The sequence below is a fragment of the Ailuropoda melanoleuca genome, chromosome 1 (assembly GCF_002007445.2).
Source record: "Ailuropoda melanoleuca isolate Jingjing chromosome 1, ASM200744v2, whole genome shotgun sequence".
NCBI classification, from domain to species: Eukaryota; Metazoa; Chordata; class Mammalia; order Carnivora; family Ursidae; genus Ailuropoda; species Ailuropoda melanoleuca.
This window is the reverse complement of record NC_048218.1, coordinates 80,118,050-80,137,317: the sequence shown is the minus strand read 5'-3', so window position 1 is coordinate 80,137,317 and position 19,268 is coordinate 80,118,050. Positions and strand designations below refer to the sequence as shown.

At 38.6% G+C, this 19,268-nt stretch overlaps 1 protein-coding gene across 6 annotated transcripts in view; it reads left to right on the top strand.

The window, feature by feature from the left end:
- The window catches only part of YEATS2 (YEATS domain containing 2), a 106,579-nt gene that overhangs the window by 56,669 nt on the left and 30,642 nt on the right, over window positions 1–19,268 (top strand). For all 6 annotated transcript variants that reach the window (XR_004625997.1, XM_034661965.1, XM_034661948.1 and 3 more), the window contains 6 exons: window positions 4,192–4,431; window positions 5,831–5,989; window positions 7,803–7,906; window positions 9,709–9,816; window positions 10,324–10,506; window positions 17,891–18,149. Coding sequence is in view for 5 of the 6 variants with exons in the window: in XM_034661965.1 (XP_034517856.1) it covers window positions 4,192–4,431; window positions 5,831–5,989; window positions 7,803–7,906; window positions 9,709–9,816; window positions 10,324–10,506; window positions 17,891–18,149 (1,053 nt within the window). In the remaining variant the exon portion in view is untranslated. The remainder of the gene's footprint in view (window positions 1–4,191; window positions 4,432–5,830; window positions 5,990–7,802; window positions 7,907–9,708; window positions 9,817–10,323; window positions 10,507–17,890; window positions 18,150–19,268) is intronic.

Genomic DNA, 19,268 nt, shown 5'->3' with positions numbered 1-19,268 from the left:
TGGAATGCAAGAATGGTTTGGTATTCAAAAATCAATCAGCGTGATAGGTCACATCAATAACAAAGGATAAAAGCCATATGATCATTTCAGGAGATGCAGAAAAAGCACTTGACAAAGTACACCATTCCTGATAAAAACCTTCAACAAAGTAGGTTTAAAGGAATATACCTTGACATAATAAAGGCTATATATGAAAAATTCACAACTAACATCATGATCAGTTTCCCCTAAGGCCAAGAACAAGACAAGAATGTTCACTCTCACCACTTTCATCAACAAAGTACTGGAAGTCCCAGCCAAAGCAGTTAGACAAGAAAAAGAAATAAAAAGCATCCAAATTGGTAAGGAGGAAGTAAAACTGTCACTGTTTGCAGATGACATGATACTATATATAGAAAACTCTAAAAATGCCACCAAAAAACTACTAGAATTGATAAATGAATTTTAGTAATGTCAAGAAATCTGTTGGATTTCTATATACTAATAATGAAGCAGCAGAAAGAGAAATTAAGAAAACAATCACATTTACAGTTGCACCAAAAAGAATAAAATACCTAGGAATAAACTTAATCAAGGAGGTGAAAGACTTATACTCTGAAAACCATAAAACATTGATGAAAGAGATTGAAGGTGACAAAAACAAATGGAAAGATATTCCATACTCATGGATTGGAACAACAAATATTGTTAACATGTCCAGGCTACTCAAAGCAACCTACAGATTTAATGCAATCCTTATCAAAATTAAAAAAGCATTTTCACAGGCTAGAACAAATGATCTTTAAATTTGTATGGAACCACAAATGACCCTAAGGGGCACCAGGTGGTGCAGTCGGTTGAACATCTGACTCTTGGTTTTGGGTTGGGTCATGGTCTCAGGGTCGTGGGATCAATCCCTGTGTCAGGCTCCATGCTCAGTAGATCTGCTTGGGATTCTGTCTCCCTCTCCTGTCCTCCTGCTCTCTCTCTCTAAAGTAAGTAAGGTAAATCCTTTCTTTTTTAGACTACCTTATGTCTTCCTCTCCTGTCCTCCTGCTCTCTCTCTCTAAAATAAGATAAATCCTTTCTTTTTTAGACTTCTTTTCTTTTCTTTTCTTTTCTTTTCTTTTCTTTTCTTTTCTTTTCTTTTCTTTTCTTTTCTTTTCTTTTCTTTTCTCTTTCTTCCAGGTCTTGTGTGAATGTGAGTCAGGGGAAGGGCGCAGGCAAAGAGAATCTCAAGCAGACTCCTCGCTTAGCTCAGAGTCTGATTCAGAGCTCGATCCCATGACCCTGAGATCATGACCTTAGCCAAAATCAAGACTCCGACACTTAACTGACTCAGCCACCCAGGCACTCCATAAATAAGATAAATCTTAAAAAAAAAAAAAAAAGTTGTAAGTAGCCGAAGTCTTGAAAAAGAAAAATAAAACTGGAGGTATCACAATCCCAGATTGTAAGATAATACTACAAAGCTGGAGTAATCAAAGCAGTATTGTATGGTACTGGCACAAAAAAAAGACATGTAGATCAATGGAACAGAATAGAAAACCCAAAAATAAACCCATGCTTATATGGTCAATTAATCTTTGATAAAGGAGGCAAGAATATGCAATGGGAAAAAGTCTTTTCAGCAAATGGTGTTGGGAAAACGGAAGAGCAACATGCAAAAGTATGAAACTGGGCCACTGTCTTACACCATACACAAAAATAAATTCAAAATGGGTTAAGGATCTAAACGTGAAACCTGAACCATAAAAATCGTAGAAGAGATTCCAGGCAATAATTTCTGTGACGTCGACAGTAGCAACACTTTTCTAGATATGTCTCCCAAGGCAAGGGAAACAAAAACAAAAATAAACTCCTGGGACTACAGCAAAATAAAAAGCTTCTGCACAGCAAGGGAAACAATCAATAGAACTAAAAGACAGCCTACTGAATGGGGGAAGATATTTGCAAATGACATATCCAAAATACATGAAGAACTTCTACAACTCAACACCAAAAAATAATCCAACTAAAAAAATAGGCAGAAGACATGAACAGACATTTCTCTAAAAAAGACATACAGATGGCCAACAGATGCATGAAAAGTTGTTCAACATCACCCATCATCAGGGAAAGACACATCAAAACCACAATGAGATATCACCTCACACCTGTCAGAATGGCTAAAATCAGAAACAGAAGAAAGAGCAAGTGTTGAGGATGTGGAGAAAAGGGAACCCTTGTGTACTATGGATGAGAATGCAAACTGGTGCAGCCACTGTGGAACACAGTGTGCAGATTCCTAAAAAATTAAAAATAGATGTATTACATGTATGATACAGTAATTCTAATACTGGATATTTACCTGGAGAATACAAAAACATGAATTTGAAAAGGTACGCACACCCCTGTGTTTATTGCAGCATTATTTACAATAGCCAAATTGTGGAAGTAGCCCAAGTGTACACTGACAGATGATATATGTGTGTATACACACACACACACACACACACAATGGAATATTACTAAGCCACAAAAAGAATGAATCTTGCCATTTGCAGTATCATGGATGGATCTAGAGAGTATAATTCTAAATGAAATAAGTCGGAAAAAGACAGACACCATATGATTTTACTCATATATGGAGTTTACAGATCAAACTAACAAAAAAACACTCTTAACTGTAGAGAATAAACTGATGGTTACCAAAGAGGAGGTGGGCAGGGGAATGGGTGAAATAGGTGAAGGGGATTAAGAATACACTTGTGATGAGCACTGAGTCACGTATTAATTGTTGAATCACTATATTATACACCTGAAACTAATACAACACTCTATGTTAACTGTACTGGAATTAAGAATACAATATAAGGGGCGCCTGGGTTTCTCAGTTTGTTAAGCATCCGACTCTTGATCTCAGCTCAGGTCTTGATCTCAGGGTCCTTGGATCGAGCCCTTTTTTGGGCTCCACGCTGAGCATGGAGCCTACTTTAAAAAAACAACAGCAAAACCAAAAAACCAGTATAAGATTCATCATCAGGGTGCCTGGGTGGCTCAGTTGGCTAAGCATCCTGCCCTTGAGTTCCGTTCAGGTCATGATCTCACAGTCCTGAGATTGAGCCCCGCATCAGGCTCCTTGTACTCAGCAGGGAGTCTGCTTGAGATCCCCTCTCTCCCTCTCCTTCTGCCCCTCCCCCCAAATAAATTAATTAATTTAAAAAAGGTTAACCAACAAATGTATTTTGACTATGGCATTTTTTCATTTAGTAAGTATATAAGCGTATAATTAAATCATTTCTGTAACCTATATGTATAAGATATAAAACTCTTTCTAAATGGCATCAATTTAATCTCTAAACCTACCTTTTTATTTTTTTTTATTTATTTATGTTTTGAGAGAGAGTGGAACGAGGGGCAGAGGGGAAAAGAGAATCTCAAGCAGGCTCCATGTTCAGTGTAGAGCCCAGTGTGGGGCTCTGTCTTACACAACCCTGAGATCGTGACCTGAACCGAAGTCAGCAGTCGGACACTTAACCAATTGAGCCACCCAGGTGTCCCTCTAAGCCTACAATTTAATGTGATGTTAATATTTTAGTCCTTTTATAATCTCAATTTTATTCCGCTTTAAATTGCTGTTGTATCTTCTTCATGGGCATTTAATAAAATAGGACGTTATTAGATTAAGTGAATGCTTTGAGTTTTTCTTCCTTTCTGATTTAAACAGTTTATCAATTCAAAACATAATACACTTGTGTACTCTTTATATTGTACATGCATAGTTAATATGTTTTCTAATTTTTTGAAAGCATTTTAATAAAATGATTCTAGGGGCGCCTGGGTGGCGCAGTCGTTAGCGTCTGCTTTGGCTCAGGGCGTGATCCTGGCATTCTGGGATCGAGCCCCACATCAGACTCCTCTGCTAGGAGCCTGCTTCTTCCTCTCCCACTCCCCCTGCTTGTGTTCCCTCTCTCGCTGGCTGTCTCTGTCAAATAAATAAATAAAATCGTTTAAAAAAAATGATTCTAAACATGATTATTTACATTTCACCCAATTATGTATAAAAGGCTTATAAATACTGTCAATTGTATGTATTTTACTGGGAAGTGGTTTAAATGGTTGTTGAAATGATAAGGGATTTTTATTATTTCATTCTTTCCCCATGTTGGAAAGGTTTTATTATTTCTGAGTGATTCATGACTTATCATTTGCCCTTTTCATTTCACATAGGCTTCCCAGCCAACACTGAAGCTGAGAGACACACTACATTTTATTCTTTGCCATCTTCATTGGAACGAACACCCACCAAAATGACAACATCCCAGAAAGTTACCTTTTGTTCTCATGGCAATTCAGCTTTTCAGCCAATAGCATCAAGCTGCAAAATTGTGCCACAAAGTCAGGTTCCTAATCCTGAGTCACCTGGAAAATCCTTCCAACCCATCACCATGAGCTGCAAGATTGTTTCAGGTATACAGTTTTAAGTTCTCAAGTATTTTTGTTAAACAAGTAATGACTGTTGATTAGCAAAGCTGTCAACGAAGCAAAACCAGAAATCATTTCATATGCAAACAGTTTTTGAATAAGGAAAGAAATGAAATGCAAAGCAGTCAAGTTTTTATCTCCAAGAAGTGATGCAGGTTAAATGTTTGCTAGGATGTATGGTTGAACCTAAGGTAGGAATTAAGTTTTTGAATTATATATGGAAACCAGAGTGGCTAGTAATAAAGTAAACTTGGAGGCCTTTTGGTGTGGAGTTAAAGCTTGAAAGGTGGGAATTAGTTTGGGATTGAATGTCTTTCATACTAACCACGCTAGAAAATTACTCATTCTGTTAACAGTAGGTAGTTCTGAGCCTTCATTTTCACTGGGATTGAATTGTCTACTGTGTCATGACAGTTTCACATTCATGTTAGGTAGACTTCTGGCAGGAATATACTTTATGGTGTAGGTTGCACCGCTTCAGAAAAGACTTGAAGGAGAGTCAGTAGAAATATCTAGGCAGTGGGAGGCCTCTATGTATGAAGGGGGGAGAAAAGGAGACTTCAGTGCTAAAACTAGACAACTAAGCAGAAATATGATCCAAGTCTTTGAAATTGATGGAAGGTGAGGAACGTGTAATTTTACCTCCCAGTTAGAAGCATCGTGGAACTTGCTGATTCATAGGTGAATAGGCTGAACATTACAAATCAGTTGGAAGTTTAGAGAAATTCATGGATGACAAATTTGATCAATAAAAAACCTTTGAGGGTGTTGAATGATACATGGGTAATCTTCGAGAGTGTTCTGTGGGAACAGGAACCTCTGGATTGTAGCTGTGACTTAGTATTGACAGACTTTTGTTTTGGGCGGGTGAATTTCATGTTTTGCACAAGGAAATTAATTGTAAATCAGGACTCCTGGTTTATAAGTCTATCTGTTCACTTACTAATTTCCTGTAATTTTAGTGTCTTTGAGTTCAACCATTATTACAACAATTTGCCCAAGTTGTGAAGAGTTTGATTTAGGGATTTGGGAGTTCCATGCTGTTATGTAAAGCTCTGCTTTTTTAACTTTAATGCACCTACGGGATGGGTGTGTGTGGGGGGGGATCTTGTTAAAGTACAGATTTATATTTAGTAGGTCTGGGCTAGCACCTCAGAATCTGTTCCTCAAGAGCTCGCTGCCGATGCTGATATAAGGATGTAGCAAGGGAAACACACCAGTCCCCGCCTCAGCTACACCGCTGCTGTTGCTCCATACCGAAAACATAGAGTCCCATTCTCTTTTCCCCATTTGTCATCTTTGTCCTCCAGTACCATCAGCATTTTCTTAGATGGGTTGAGTATATGTCTTTTGTTTATTTTGTTTCTCTTTTGTATTAATAAAGGTTCCCCCATATCAACTCCAAGTCCATCACCACTGCCTCGAACCCCAACTTCCACTCCTGTCCATGTGAAGCAAGGCACTGCCAGCTCCGTCATTAATAATCCTTATGTTATCCTGGATAAGCCAGGGCAGGTCATTGGAGCCACCACTCCCACTACAGGTATGCATTTGATCAATATTTGTGTGATCCAAAAGATTTGATCTATTGTAAAGATGAAATCCTAGTGTGACTTCATAGCCATGTAATCTTCATCTGTAAACAAGAGGAGCTCTAAACAGTAAATCCAGTGCTGTTTCCCTGAGAGAAGATGTACTTATGTAAAAGTTCTATTTTTTAGGAATTTACTTAAATTTTCTTTTTAATTTCTAAAGATTAAAAGTGAGCCATAATTAATTTTCTTAAAAAAAAAAAAGTTGATTTTGTTTTCATTTGGAAGACATTCTTTTTGGGCCTGCAACCAAGGTGGTTATTTTCCAAATTAAGCTTCAGAACAAGAATACCTTTGTGGCCCACATACGTTTCTCACCAAATAAAAAAAAATGATCTTTGCTTTTCTGTGAATAAAGTTAATTGTGTGTGTGGAAGAGAAATTGAACTCTGCAGTTCAATTTCCTTGATAGGAAGAATAACTGGATTTATTACGTTTGTCATCATAATTTCCTATAACTACAGAGTGCTTTTAAGGTTTTTTCCAAGTATTTTCACTAACATTATTTTATGTATTTCATTTAAGCTATGTGAGCACATCTAAGTGTAAACTTTTCTGTAGCTCTCACTTCTAATTAAGAGAAATAGTGAAAGAGAAATGACTATAAGATACTAAGACTGATTTTTTTTTTTCTTAAAGATTTTATTTGTTTATTCAACAGAGATAGAGACAGCCAGCGAAAGAGGGAGCACAAGCTGGGGGAGTGGGAGAGGAAGAAGCAGGCTCATAGCGGAGGAGCCTGATGTGGGGCTTGATCCCATAATGCTGGGATCACGCCCTGAGCCGAAGGCAGACGCTTAACCGCTGTGCCATCCAGGCGCCCCAAGACTGATTTTTTTTTTAAACATAATTAATTTTTTTTTTTTTTTAAGATTTTATTTATTTATTTGACAGAGATAGAGACAGCCAGCTAGAGAGGGAACACAAGCAGGGGGAGTGGGAGAGGAAGAAGCAGGCTCATAGCAGAGGAGCCTGATGTGGGGCCCGATCCCACAACGCCGGGATCACGCCCTGAGCCGAAGGCAGACGCTTAACCGCTGTGCCACCCAGGCGCCCCTAAACATAATTAATTTTAATACATGAATGTATACTGGATTTTTCCAAGTAGTTTTTTGGAAGTTAGATCCTTCAGCAGTGATTATAATTGTGGACCTCCTTTTATTACTTAATAACCTTTTGAATGCATTTATGGATGTCAAATAGGTTTCCTTTGAGGATGGTTAGTTTTAGGAATTAGTCTTTGCAGGCAAGTTTGGTAAATGGAGCAGGTAATCAAATACCATTTTTGGTCTTGACTTATTTTTGACTATAGGTGGTGGAACTTATTTTTATCATACCCTAAAGGCAGTTATACACATGGAGTAAAAATTGCTTAATGTCAGCAGCACTTTGGAATAGGTATAACCTCCTGGTGAAACTACTTTGAGGGAGTTAGCATTCACTTAGATTCATACATGTGGTACATCATTACATAACCAGTACCCTTATGTTCTGGTATCTGTCTGTATACAGGTAGCAGAGTGTGTAATGTCTACGTACTTATTCTTCTGCATGTCCTTACTAGCTTCTTGTCTATTTTTAGGTTAGTGAGGTGGTCAGCTTCGTAGGAGGAATCCTTAAGTATTTTTTCTATAATAATTTCATGATTGTAAGTTTCAACACTTAAAAATGAAAAATAGGGAAAGGGGAAGGGTGGTGGAAAAGTTCCATTTTGTAAGTTTTACTTTGTTTATACTTTATTTTAAAACCTGCCTTTCTTATCAGGAAGTCCTACAAACAAGCTCTCTACTGCCTCCCAGGCCTCCCAAGGAACAGGTTCCCCTATTCCTAAAATTCATGGAAGTAGTTTTGTAACATCTACTGTCAAGGTAACACTCTTACTGCATTACTGCACTTTTCTAGTTTGTGAAGACACTAAGTTCAAGCCCAGCAAGAATTTGTCAGTTGATAATGCAAATTTCATTAAGTAGAATCTTCAAGCTAATAAGTGTCTTGAAGATTATCTACTCCAGACTCCTCTACCTTACTCTTGATCTTTTCCTGGTGTGGAAAATGTTTCTCAACACTTCCATTATTGGACAGTCGGTATCTATTTGAAAACTTACCATGATGAGAAGGCAGCTATTTTTAGAAGCGGGGGGTGGTCAGCTTTGTTACAAATTTTTCCTTATAAAAATATTCATCTGGCAGCATACTTCTTTTCTTCCTATAGTTGCCCTAATAATGAGTAAATATATATTTATTTATATATATATATATATTTTTTTTTTCCTCTATGTCAGCCATGTAGTTACTTGAAAATAATTCGTTACACAATTTTTCTTTCTTTTTTTTTTTTTCCTTCAGGGTAAGAAAACCTTTAAAATTAGAACTTCAAATATGATCTGACTTGTTACAGCTAAGAGTGCTAGGTATCTGCTCACTGTTTGGCAAAGACAGCCCCTGCTGTTTTGGTTAGTTACTTAATTAGTTACTTGTCATTGTCATGGCTGCCTAGAGCCTTTGAGGTATAAACCCGTGTGCGAGAACTGAGAATTCAGAAATCATCTCCTACATGACGAGTGCTAATGCATTTCTTACATATAGGTACTTAAGTGATGATATTGAATGCTTTCTGGTCCAGGGTGAGGTTTTTCTCTGAGTTCAGTGCTGCCTGTGAGCACCATGTTACATGAATGCCTAAATTGTAGTAATTGCCTTGAAGGTCTTAATTCTCTAGTCTGTTTTTAGTGTTTGTTGATCTTTTCGTTATGTGATTAAGCAGTATTAGCTTTGTTGCTTGTCCCTATTTTATGGCAAATTGCCTCTCAGATTTACATTTTGTATTTGAGAATTAGAGACAGATGTCAGTAATTTTGAATGTTGACCTTTGTTGGTTTTGCATTTATTGTTTTAAGTTCTTTTTGTTGTTTTGTTTTTTAAATCCTTATTGAAAAATTTCCCTGTGTGTTGAGTATTTATTTGGAGTAAAGATAACAAATCAAGTTGTGTGAATACTATTGAAAGGACGTATATACTGAAACACTCTAGCTGTTTCATTTATTTATTTAGTGCCTAGGCTCTAGGGATAGAAAATAAGTAAAATACGGAGCCAGGCCTCTAGTGGCTTATCATCAGGCAGGGGACTAGACGTGCAAACCAATGAGTCAGCCAAATGTTAGAGGTGTATAATAGTCTTTCCAGCATACACCGGGGCACAGATGAGTAGGTTCTTGCCAGGGTGTAGCCTTTCCTTGCATTTGGTTTCTTTTTCTTTTTCTTTTCTTTTTTTTTTTTTCTAAAGATTTTATTTATTTATTCGACAGAGATAGAGACAGCCAGCGAGAGAGGAACACAAGCAGGGGGAGTGGGAGAGGAAGAAGCAGGCTCATAGCGGAGGAGCCTGATGTGGGGGCTCGATCCCATAACGCCAGGATCACGCCCTGAGCCGAAGGCAGACGCTTAACCGCTGTGCCACCCAAGCGCCCCTGTATTTGGTTTCTAAAAACAGTATTAAGATGCAAGTGTGGGGGCTTGGAGGACTGCAAAGAGTATTGAGCTTTTGGTTTTCTTTTGTTTTTCATTTATGTTGCTAGAGAATATCACAGGTTTATATTAAATATAAGGGCTTAGAACATCTGATGTCAGTTATTTTATCCTAATTGTACACTGTATATTTTTGCATACACAGCAAGAGGACTCTTTGTTTGCATCTATGCCACCTCTTTGTCCTATTGGGAGTCACCCTAAGGTTCAAAGTCCCAAACCTATAACTGGAGGACTTGGAGCTTTCACAAAAGTGAGTATTTATTAGGGCATTATCCCACAAGTCAATATGGGTTTGTTATCTAATTGTTTCTGTGGCACATTGAAGTTGATTGACATTACCCCATAACATGTAACTTTTTAGTATGTCTTAATTCTAAGACCAGATCCTACTTCTGCAACATGCTTCCATTTATTTAGTGGTGTCCACAGGGCAGCTGTTGGTATCCAGCAAGATGGTAACTCCTGAGAGCACAAACTGTATGTGTGTTTCTTTCTGCTGCTATTTGCCACCAAAATCTAGAACAAATGGACTAGGTCGAGTTTGCAGAAATACAGGCTCAAATCCAGATCCTACTTTTGGTCCCTTTGATAGCTGTTACGGGCTGTATTTAAGCAGTATTTCTGCCCTTCTGGTGGAGTCATTTTTTATAGACCAAGCTTCATTAATTCATTAATTCCTGCAAGCAGAATAGATTCAGATATTAGTGGCTTTTTTCACGGGATGATTATTCAGCATCGTTATCATGTTTGTTGCCAGGTAATCATCAAACAGGAACCTGGTGAAGCCTCTCACGTGCCTGCAACAGGACCTGCGAGCCAGTCACCTCTCCCTCAGTACGTGACTGTCAAAGGGGGTCACGTGATAGCTGTGTCCCCTCAAAAACAGGTCCTAACTGCTGGAGAAGGGACTTCCCAGTCACCAAAGATTCAGCCCTCCAAGGTTTGTGTTGGGTAGGGTTGGGGAGGTCAGTATGTCAATGAACGTTATTTACCTAAGTAACAGGCAGGTGCTGACAGAATTCAGATGACAGGTTGCTGATTCCAGAGAATCCTGTAGATGGAAGCTGTGTTGGAAAAGCAAGTTAGTCAGTGTTAAACCCATCTGCTCTTGCAGTAATCATTGACAAGAGCAGGGCCTGTGTTACAGAGGGCCCAGGAACAGTTGAACAGGCAGAGGGACGCTATGTTACCTCTGGCAGTGAAGATGATAGACTTCACGGACACAGCTTCCAGTTGATTCAAGTGTAAAACGGGTAGCTGACAGGACCAAGGTCTGCTGTTTTATTTATTTCTGGTAGGTGAGAGCTGTAGTTTACATCTCTGATGTCCAGGCTGTGTCATCTGTTTACTGATTCTTGACTCCTCAGAGAATTTATTTGCATTATAATTTGGAAGTGCGGGGAACTTAATGTATCAAGAAAACTGTAAAATGACATATAGGTCCATATTTTCCTGCATCGGTTGTGCTTATGAGTGCATGTGTCTGTGTTCTGTTTTCATTTACACGCTATCTGTAATCCTCATGTATCCAGCCTTGCATGGTGGCTACTCTCAACCCCATTTTACAAATGAGGAAACTGTCCTCCAAGGTCAGACAACTTCCTTGAGAGCATTTAGCTAATAAGTGACACAGGATTTGAACCCAGGTCTGCTGACTCTACAGAGCTAGTTAAAATTTGTGAGCCATTGTCCGGAACCTAAGCATGCTTTAGAACATACAGAGTTAAATTATCTCATTTGGGGGGCAGATATATTCTAAAGCTATCAAGAATATTATGTGAAGTGTTTGTTTTTCAACTTGAAAGCCAGCGTATCTAGAGATACATGAACTGCTTTGAGAGGAGTACTTTAAAATAGAAAAATGGTTTTAGATATTTTGGTTTAGGCTAGATAGCTGCACATGGATTGTGACAAAAATTCATGTGTTACAGTTCTAAAGTCTGTGAGTCCATTAATCACTTTCCCAAACTTAACCTGGTCCTGACTCATCTGATGATTAAAATACATAGATACCGAGACCCCCATCTCAAACTTTCTGAATCAGAATCATCTTTAGGTCCCTGGGAACTGGATTTTTATCAAGCTGTCCTGCTGACTCATATGATTTGGCAAATTTAGAAACCACTTAAGCTATAGCATCAAATTTAACTTTGGGGCTTCCTTAGCCCGAATCACTAAGACAGGTACCCCCAGCTGCTTCCAGATGCTGTCATTATTGTTTTGGCCTTAGGAGTAAGCCTTTGTCAAAGTCCTTCCATAAATCAGTTACTGTTATCTGGACTTCCTATTCAGACACATCATAATTCTTTAGAGTCTATTTTGCTTCACCAAAGATACATGGAATCGCTGATTTGGGTTTTTGAGTCAATATAGCATTGCTGTTTATGCCCAGAAGCTCTGGACAAAATGCAGGTCCCTTTTTTACACTTCACATTTTGCAAATCCACTCCTCTGTAATGCTGAACAACCATATTGGCTTTCTTGTCACATTGCCACCTACCTCATGGCATTGTAGGACTAAGAAAAAGTGGATGGTTTTGTGCTAGAATGCCCTTAAACTTTATTAAGGGCACCTGAAAAAAGCCTCAGAAGAGTGTGAAAGAAATGTACAGAAGCAGAAGAGCATGAGAAAAGACATTTCCTGTTTATCCAGGAAATTTAGTCCATGCTTTGGAGTCCAGATAAGGAGCTGTCTGCCAGTACAGACAGTCCCTGGTTACTGCCGAAGTGCATTCCTAGAAACTATGCCAGAAAACAGAAGGGTGAACAAAACGATACTGCTTTACCTTCCATTCAACTTTGGCTGATCTTTTTTCATGAAAGTAAAGAAGGGGTGCTGCTTTTGCCATAAAATGGGACCTCTGAGCACTTAGTGGATTCAGGGGGGAAGGAAGCAGTGTGGCATAGTAAAAAGAGTGTGAGCTTTGGAATGAGAGCTTGTTACAGATCTCAGCCACTCATTACTTGTGTGACCTGGGCGGGTTTGTCTTTCTGAACCTTGTGTTTTTCCATCTAGTAAAAGGGAATAATACCCTGTCTTTCAGTCCTGTTGGAGAATTAGAAATCATTGGATGGAAAGGACTTAGCACACAGCAAGTACTCAATAAATGATAGCAGCTAATGTTACACAACTAAGGACAAGTCCTGTGTAAATATTCAGGGTACCATGATCATTCTTCTCATTGGAATACTAAATTGTAATTGGCTGTATTTTTCAGTGTGTGGAGGGAAAATTACATACATAGAATCCTCACTTTCTGGTTGTTAAAGTAAATTCTGACTTGCAGAAGTCTGTACAGGGCACAAACAAAAACATTGAATCAAAGCGTGAGTCAAAGGGAAGTATTTATACCAATAGAGAACAAAGGGTGTCTGTTTTGTGAAACTAGGAGGAAATTAGGAACGCAGAGAGAAGTGCTATGGAATAAGAAGAGTTCAGGTTCTAGGCTAAAATGTCTTGTTAAAAAAAGAAAAACTAATTTGGGCTTGTAGTGTCCTACTTAAGAGTCTTCCTTATGATGTCCATAGACAGCTGTGCGTAGGATTTTCCCCAGGAGAATGCCAGACTTCCTCATTCTCCCTTTTTTCAAACAGAGGAGGTGGGGGTTAATCTTGTGAGTGGTATGCTCTACCGGATAAGCTTTGCTAATAAAAACTGCCCTCCTGTGGCCAACTTGGGATACCACACCTTATTTAGCTTTCGGAGAGATTGAGTATGTCATATTCTGGAGATTTTGAAGCAGTTGAGTGAGGATAAAGGCTGGTACAAGGTGGAAAAAGCAAGTTAAGGTGCATGACATTTCAGAAAAGAAAATAGGTCCAATCTGTATGTATTTTCCTTTAAGATTTTTTGCTTTCTTTGTTGGCTTAGGAACATGAAAATAAATTGTGTAATTTAGTTTATGCAGTGAATTATTAAGTTTGATATATTTAGGAAATGTGAAGACTGTCGTCTTAGGAAAAAAGTTTGACAACCATAATAGAGAAATCCAAAACCCAAAAAGCTCAAATAAGGTTTTTTCTCACATATAAAAGACCAGTAGGCAGTTCTTGTATGGCTCCACAGTCATCAAGAATCTAGACTCTTACCTTTTGCTCTGCCATTCTCAAAATTTGGTTCTCAGCTTGAGGGCTATGATAGCCATTTCATCTCATGCCACCATGTTCACATTTCTGGCCAGCAGGAAGAAAAAAGGGGTTGTGGGGAGGCATAACCCAAAAGTTGTACTCATCACTTCTCTTCCTATCCTTTTAGCTGGAAGTGAGATGGCTGCTGACAGTAGGCCGGCAAATGTTCTATGTGGCCATGTCCCTAGCTGGAAACTGGGGGCTCTGTTACCATGAGAGAGAAAACAAGAATGCATATCAGGGTTCAACTGGCACTTTCTGCCATTACCCAAAAAATGTTTTTCTGCATTAAGAAACCTTTTTTCCATAAACACATAGAAAAGTTTTTTGTTTATTTGTTTTACGAGAGGGAGAGAGAGAGAGCAGGGGGTTGGGGAGGGACAGGGAGAGAGAGAATCTTAAGTAGGCTCCACAGCCAGCAGGGAGCCTGATGCAGGGCAAAGTTCTTGATTAATAATGACAGTTTCTCTACCTCCACATCTGTGGAGGTGGGTGACTGTGCCCAGCTCTGTGGCCACAGCAGCACTCCATGTCGCCTGCAGAATAAGGCTCATATAGTCAAAATAGAGAGATTTGGATCATCTGAAGGGATTGTTTTTTTTTTTTTTTTTAAAGATTTTTATTTTTTTATTTGACAGAGATAGAGAGCCAGCGAGAGAGGGAACACAAGCAGGGGGAGTGGGAGAGGAAGAAGCAGGCTCACAGCAGAGGAGCCTGACGTGGGGCTCGATCCCATAACGCCGGGATCACGCCCTGAGCCGAAGGCAGACGCTCAACCGCTGTGCCACCCAGGCGCCCCTGAAGGGATTGTTTTAACCAAGCCAGGAGAGTGGGAGGATTTCTTTTCCATTCTAAGTTAACTTGCTTTTTCCCCCATTGGTTCTTTTTTTCTTCTTTCTTTCCCTCCTTCCTTAAACTTACATGAAAGTGAAGAGGCTATTATAATGAATCCTTTATGCCCATTACACAGTTTCAACGATTATCAGCATTTTGCTAATCTTATTTCTCTTCCTAGTGTATTTTAAAGCAGATACCAGATATTACAGACTTGAATTTCTCTTTGACTAAATGAATCTAGGATTTACATGAAGGTCCCTATGCCCTAGCCAGCCATGGATCCATTTGGCGCGTTCCATCCTTTGAGTCTCTGTGTGGCCTCATAGATGACTATTCTTTGGTTAATAATAACAAGTGTCGTGGGTAGCAGCAGCTGTCATTTCCTGTGTACATCCTGTCTTATGAAATAAATAGTATCCGTATTTTATAGATGAGGTGTCTAAGTCTAAAGCTCAGAAACATTAGATAACTTATCCAGGTACTAACTAGTGGAACAAAACTGGGAAACCAAGTCTGACTGCTTATAAAATCCTGCACTCTGTCTTGTGTGTTACACTGTGGTTTATAACAGTTGATTAGGGGACTGTTTTCTTTATATCAGCCATAGTGTCCCAGCACATGGCAAGTGTGTTTTACTGTATTTACATTCTTCGAAAAGAAACCATGTATGATTTAGTAATCATTTAACTTAAAAGTTCCATTTATCAGTTGCATATGGTTTATCATTTTGTTCTTCTTCTTAGGTAATCCTATTATTATTATTAATCTTATTATTTTTAATTTAGAGAGATTCTAAAGTAAAATACAGAGAATAATATAATCCATGCCCATATATCCTCCACCCAAAATTAACATGTTCCTATTTATTTCATCTCGTATTTTCCCCAAATAAAAACATGACAGAGTTGAAGTCCACTTTGTTCTTCCCAAAAGCAACACTATTATGAATTTGGATGTGTAGCTTTCCAGGTCATACTTTTATTGCATAAATCCATAGCCATAAACAACATGTAATGTTGTATGTTTTGAAGATTTACATAAAAGATATTTATACTCATATTTTTTTGCAGCTCCCCTTTCAGTATTTGTTTTGTTGTTGCTGATGTATGTAGTTCTGGTTCATTCATTTTTACAGATGTATGCTGTTCCACTGTCTCGTACCGTAGTTTATCCATTCCTCTACCTGTAGACAGTAAGCATGTTGTTACATGTTATAGGCATTAAGTTGACAGTTTTTTGTAATTATAAATAGAGCAACCTTGGACATTCTGTATATGTTCCCTTGAGCACATGTCTCAGATTTCTCTAGGATATGTTTCTAAAAGAGGAATTGTTATAACATGTGATATGTGAATTTTCAGTTTTAGTAGGTACGCCATTACCTCTCTGGAGTGGCTATACAAGTTTAATTTTCTTTAGCAGTGAACAAATGTTCCTGTTTCCCTATACCTTCCAGCCACTTCTTGGTGTTATCAGACTTTTAAATTTTTGTCTTCAGTCTGATGGGTAAAAGTGCTGATACTTTATCATTTTCACTTTTAGAAGGTAGATCTTTTGATGTTCTTTTAATCTTATAAAAGTCTTTTCATCTAGTTTCTAGCGAGAGTTTCTGTTTTATGAAATAACTGAGAAGTAGGAAACACTGCTCCAATTTGTCATTAATTTAATTGTTTTTTCTAATTTAACATCCTACTATTGACTTTTAAAAGAGTTCTATAGTATTTTCTTACTTGAAAGAGTTCACTTTATATTATCTTCAGAACCAGATACTTCCAACTTGAGTAATTTGGATATTGGGTTTTTTTTTTAAATATTTTTTTAAAATAAAAATTGTATTTATTTGAGAAAGAGAGTGAGAGAGAGCGAGAGCACGAGAGGGTAAAGAGGGTTAGAGGGAGAAGCAGACTCCCTGCTGAGGGGGGAACCTGACGTGGGGCTCAATCCCAGGACCCTGGGATCATGATCTGAGCTGAAGGCAGATACTTAACCGACTGAGCCACCCAGGTGCCTCCCCCACCCCCATTTTTTTTTAAAGATTTGTTGATTTATTTTAGAGTGAGAGAGAGTGCATGCATGCACCTGGTGGGAGAGGAGCAGAGGGAGAGAAGCAGACTTGCAGCTGAGCACAGAGCCCCACGCAGCCTGCACCCATGACCCTGAGATCGTGACCCCAGCCAAAATCAAGAGTTGGCCGCTTAACCGTCTGAGCCGCCCAGGCGCCCCAGACTTCTTTTTTAACCAAATGTTTACCTTTAAGGAAAGGAAAAATTAGAAGTATATAGAAAAAGGTAACTTTTCTTAAAAATCAGTTAGAAGTAGTTCATTTATTATACTATGTAATAAATGATGTGAATCATTAGGAGTTCCAGAGATGAAGAAATAGGCATTTCAGATGGGGATAATATTGGAGTGGTCACTGAAAGAGGTGATCTTTGAAAGTATGTAGTGGAGTTTCTAGTTCATATATGGGAATGTTTTTTTGCAGTTTTTTTTTTTAAAGATTTTTATCTATTAGAGAGAGCATGCACAAACAGGGAAGAGGGGCAGAGGGAGAGGGAGAAGCAGGGAGCCCTGTGTGGGGCTTGATCCTGGGACCCTGAGATTGTGACCTGAGCTGAAGGCAGACACTTAACCTACTGAGCTACCCAGGAGTATTGCAGTTTTTCTTAATGTGAAGTTTAAAATGACCTGGGTAGCCAGACAGTAATGAAATGTTTGCATAGATAATGGTATATCTGTCCTAATATATTTGGCCATCTAAAAATGTCTTTGAAAAATAATAACATTGGAAATGCTTGCAATATGATGCTAAATTTAAAAGTTATAAAACTGTACATGCAATCCTAATCTGTGTTTTAAAATCTTTTAAAAAGAATTGGAAGCAAACATATTAAAAATATTAAGAGGTTATTTCTGGGGGTGCCGGTTGGGTGGAGCATGCAACTCTTGATCTTGGGGTCATGAATTCAAGCCCCACCTTGGGGCTGGAGTTCACTTAAAAAAAAAAGAAAGATAAATAAAGCTAAAGAATAAGAGGTAATTTCTGGATAAGTAGAATTTTTTCTTTGTATTTCTGTATTTTCTAAGTTTTTTATTTAAAAAAAACACAAAATAAATTTAGATAGTAGCTGGGGTTAAGACAAAAACTATAGCCTTTTGTTGTAATAATATCCAGAATTAAGAAATAACTGTTGTTCACATCTATCATAGGCAGCATTCCTAGGCAGTTAAGTTAGACTCCATGTGTTATTCCTAGGGCTTTGGTTTGATCTTTGCTAGAACAGAGTGACTCTTCTGTTCTAAGAGCCCTTGAAAGGACTGAGAAGAAGCACTCGTGGATTCTTCTCTGTTTTCAACAGGTTGTTGGGGTGCCAGTTGGGTCTACTTTACCTTCAACAGTGAAACAGGCTGTGGCAATCAGTGGTGGCCAAATCCTTGTGGCCAAGGCCAGCTCTTCTGTTGCCAAAGCAGTTGGTCCAAAGCAAGTTGTGACCCAAGGAGTTGCCAAAGCAATTGTGAGCGGAGGTGGAGGAACCATTGTTGCCCAGCCAGTGCAAGCCTTAACCAAGGCTCAGGTCGCTGCTGCCGGCCCTCAGAAGACTGGATCCCAGGGTTCAGGTAACTGATAACTATTTAGGGGCCCTTTCAGCAGCAGCTCTTTCTGGACTGTTCTTTGCTAGTGGTTTTATTTGGTATTTCGTTCTGAGAAAACCTTTAGATTGATGCTCTAGCGAGTATATAAAAACATGTTAATCTTTTTCAGGTAACATTTTACATAGAAGTCTGTAAGTAGTTTACTTTAAGGGGTGTGTGTGCGTGCGTGTGTGTGTGTGTGTGTGTTTTAGCACGAGTAATAAAAATAGAGGGTATTTCTTGATACTGCTCTCAGGTCTGAAGGATAATTTTCATGTGACCTTATCTCTACTTCGGGTTGTATTCAGACTTAAACTCTTGTGATGGTCATTTGTCAGCAGCATTTTGAGATAGTTGACTAATGCGTTCTCTACCAAATAAGTTTAAAACCTTGCATGTGTTTGAGGCCTTGCTGTGTTGTTTTGTGAGGGCATGAAAAAATATACCTAAGACATTAGATACGTTTACTAATTTCTGAAGGTCTTGATGAGGTTAAAGAATTGTTGCAGTGAGTTAGAATGAGAGAAGGTAGTGGACGTCTGAATCGTATTGTACACCTGCTACTCATGCTATACGTTAATTCACTCGAATAAAAAATTAACAAAATGTAAAAACTAAATAATAAATTGAAAGAATAACCCAAATCAACTTTATATAAAAAATAAAATAGATTCAGAAGAAAAAGAAGGTAGTGGATGTCCAGAATAAAGGTTTCGGAGGTGAGGAATTGTTGGTGATGACAAAGTCCATTTGTGGCGTTAAAAATGAGTGCTTCAGATGGGTTGGAAGAAGTGATCTTAGGAATTTAGAAAATGAAGTGCCTGAGAAGCCGGAGAATTAAACAAGTCACTTACAGTGCTGTCACTGAGGATGACCATCGTTGGCAGTAGAGCAAGACTGAGTCAGGAGTCAGTCTTCAGCAAGTGAGGGGAAGTGATAAGGAAGGAGTTCAGTAAATGAAAGCAGAGAAGCGAGGTGTAAGGTGGTAGAGCCAAGCATGAACCTCACAGGAGCCAGCTGGTTTTTTCTTCTGGAATGAGGGGTGATCATGGTCTGAAAGCCACACTGGAGAGCACAAAGACTTCTCCCTTAGTCCTGGCCCTC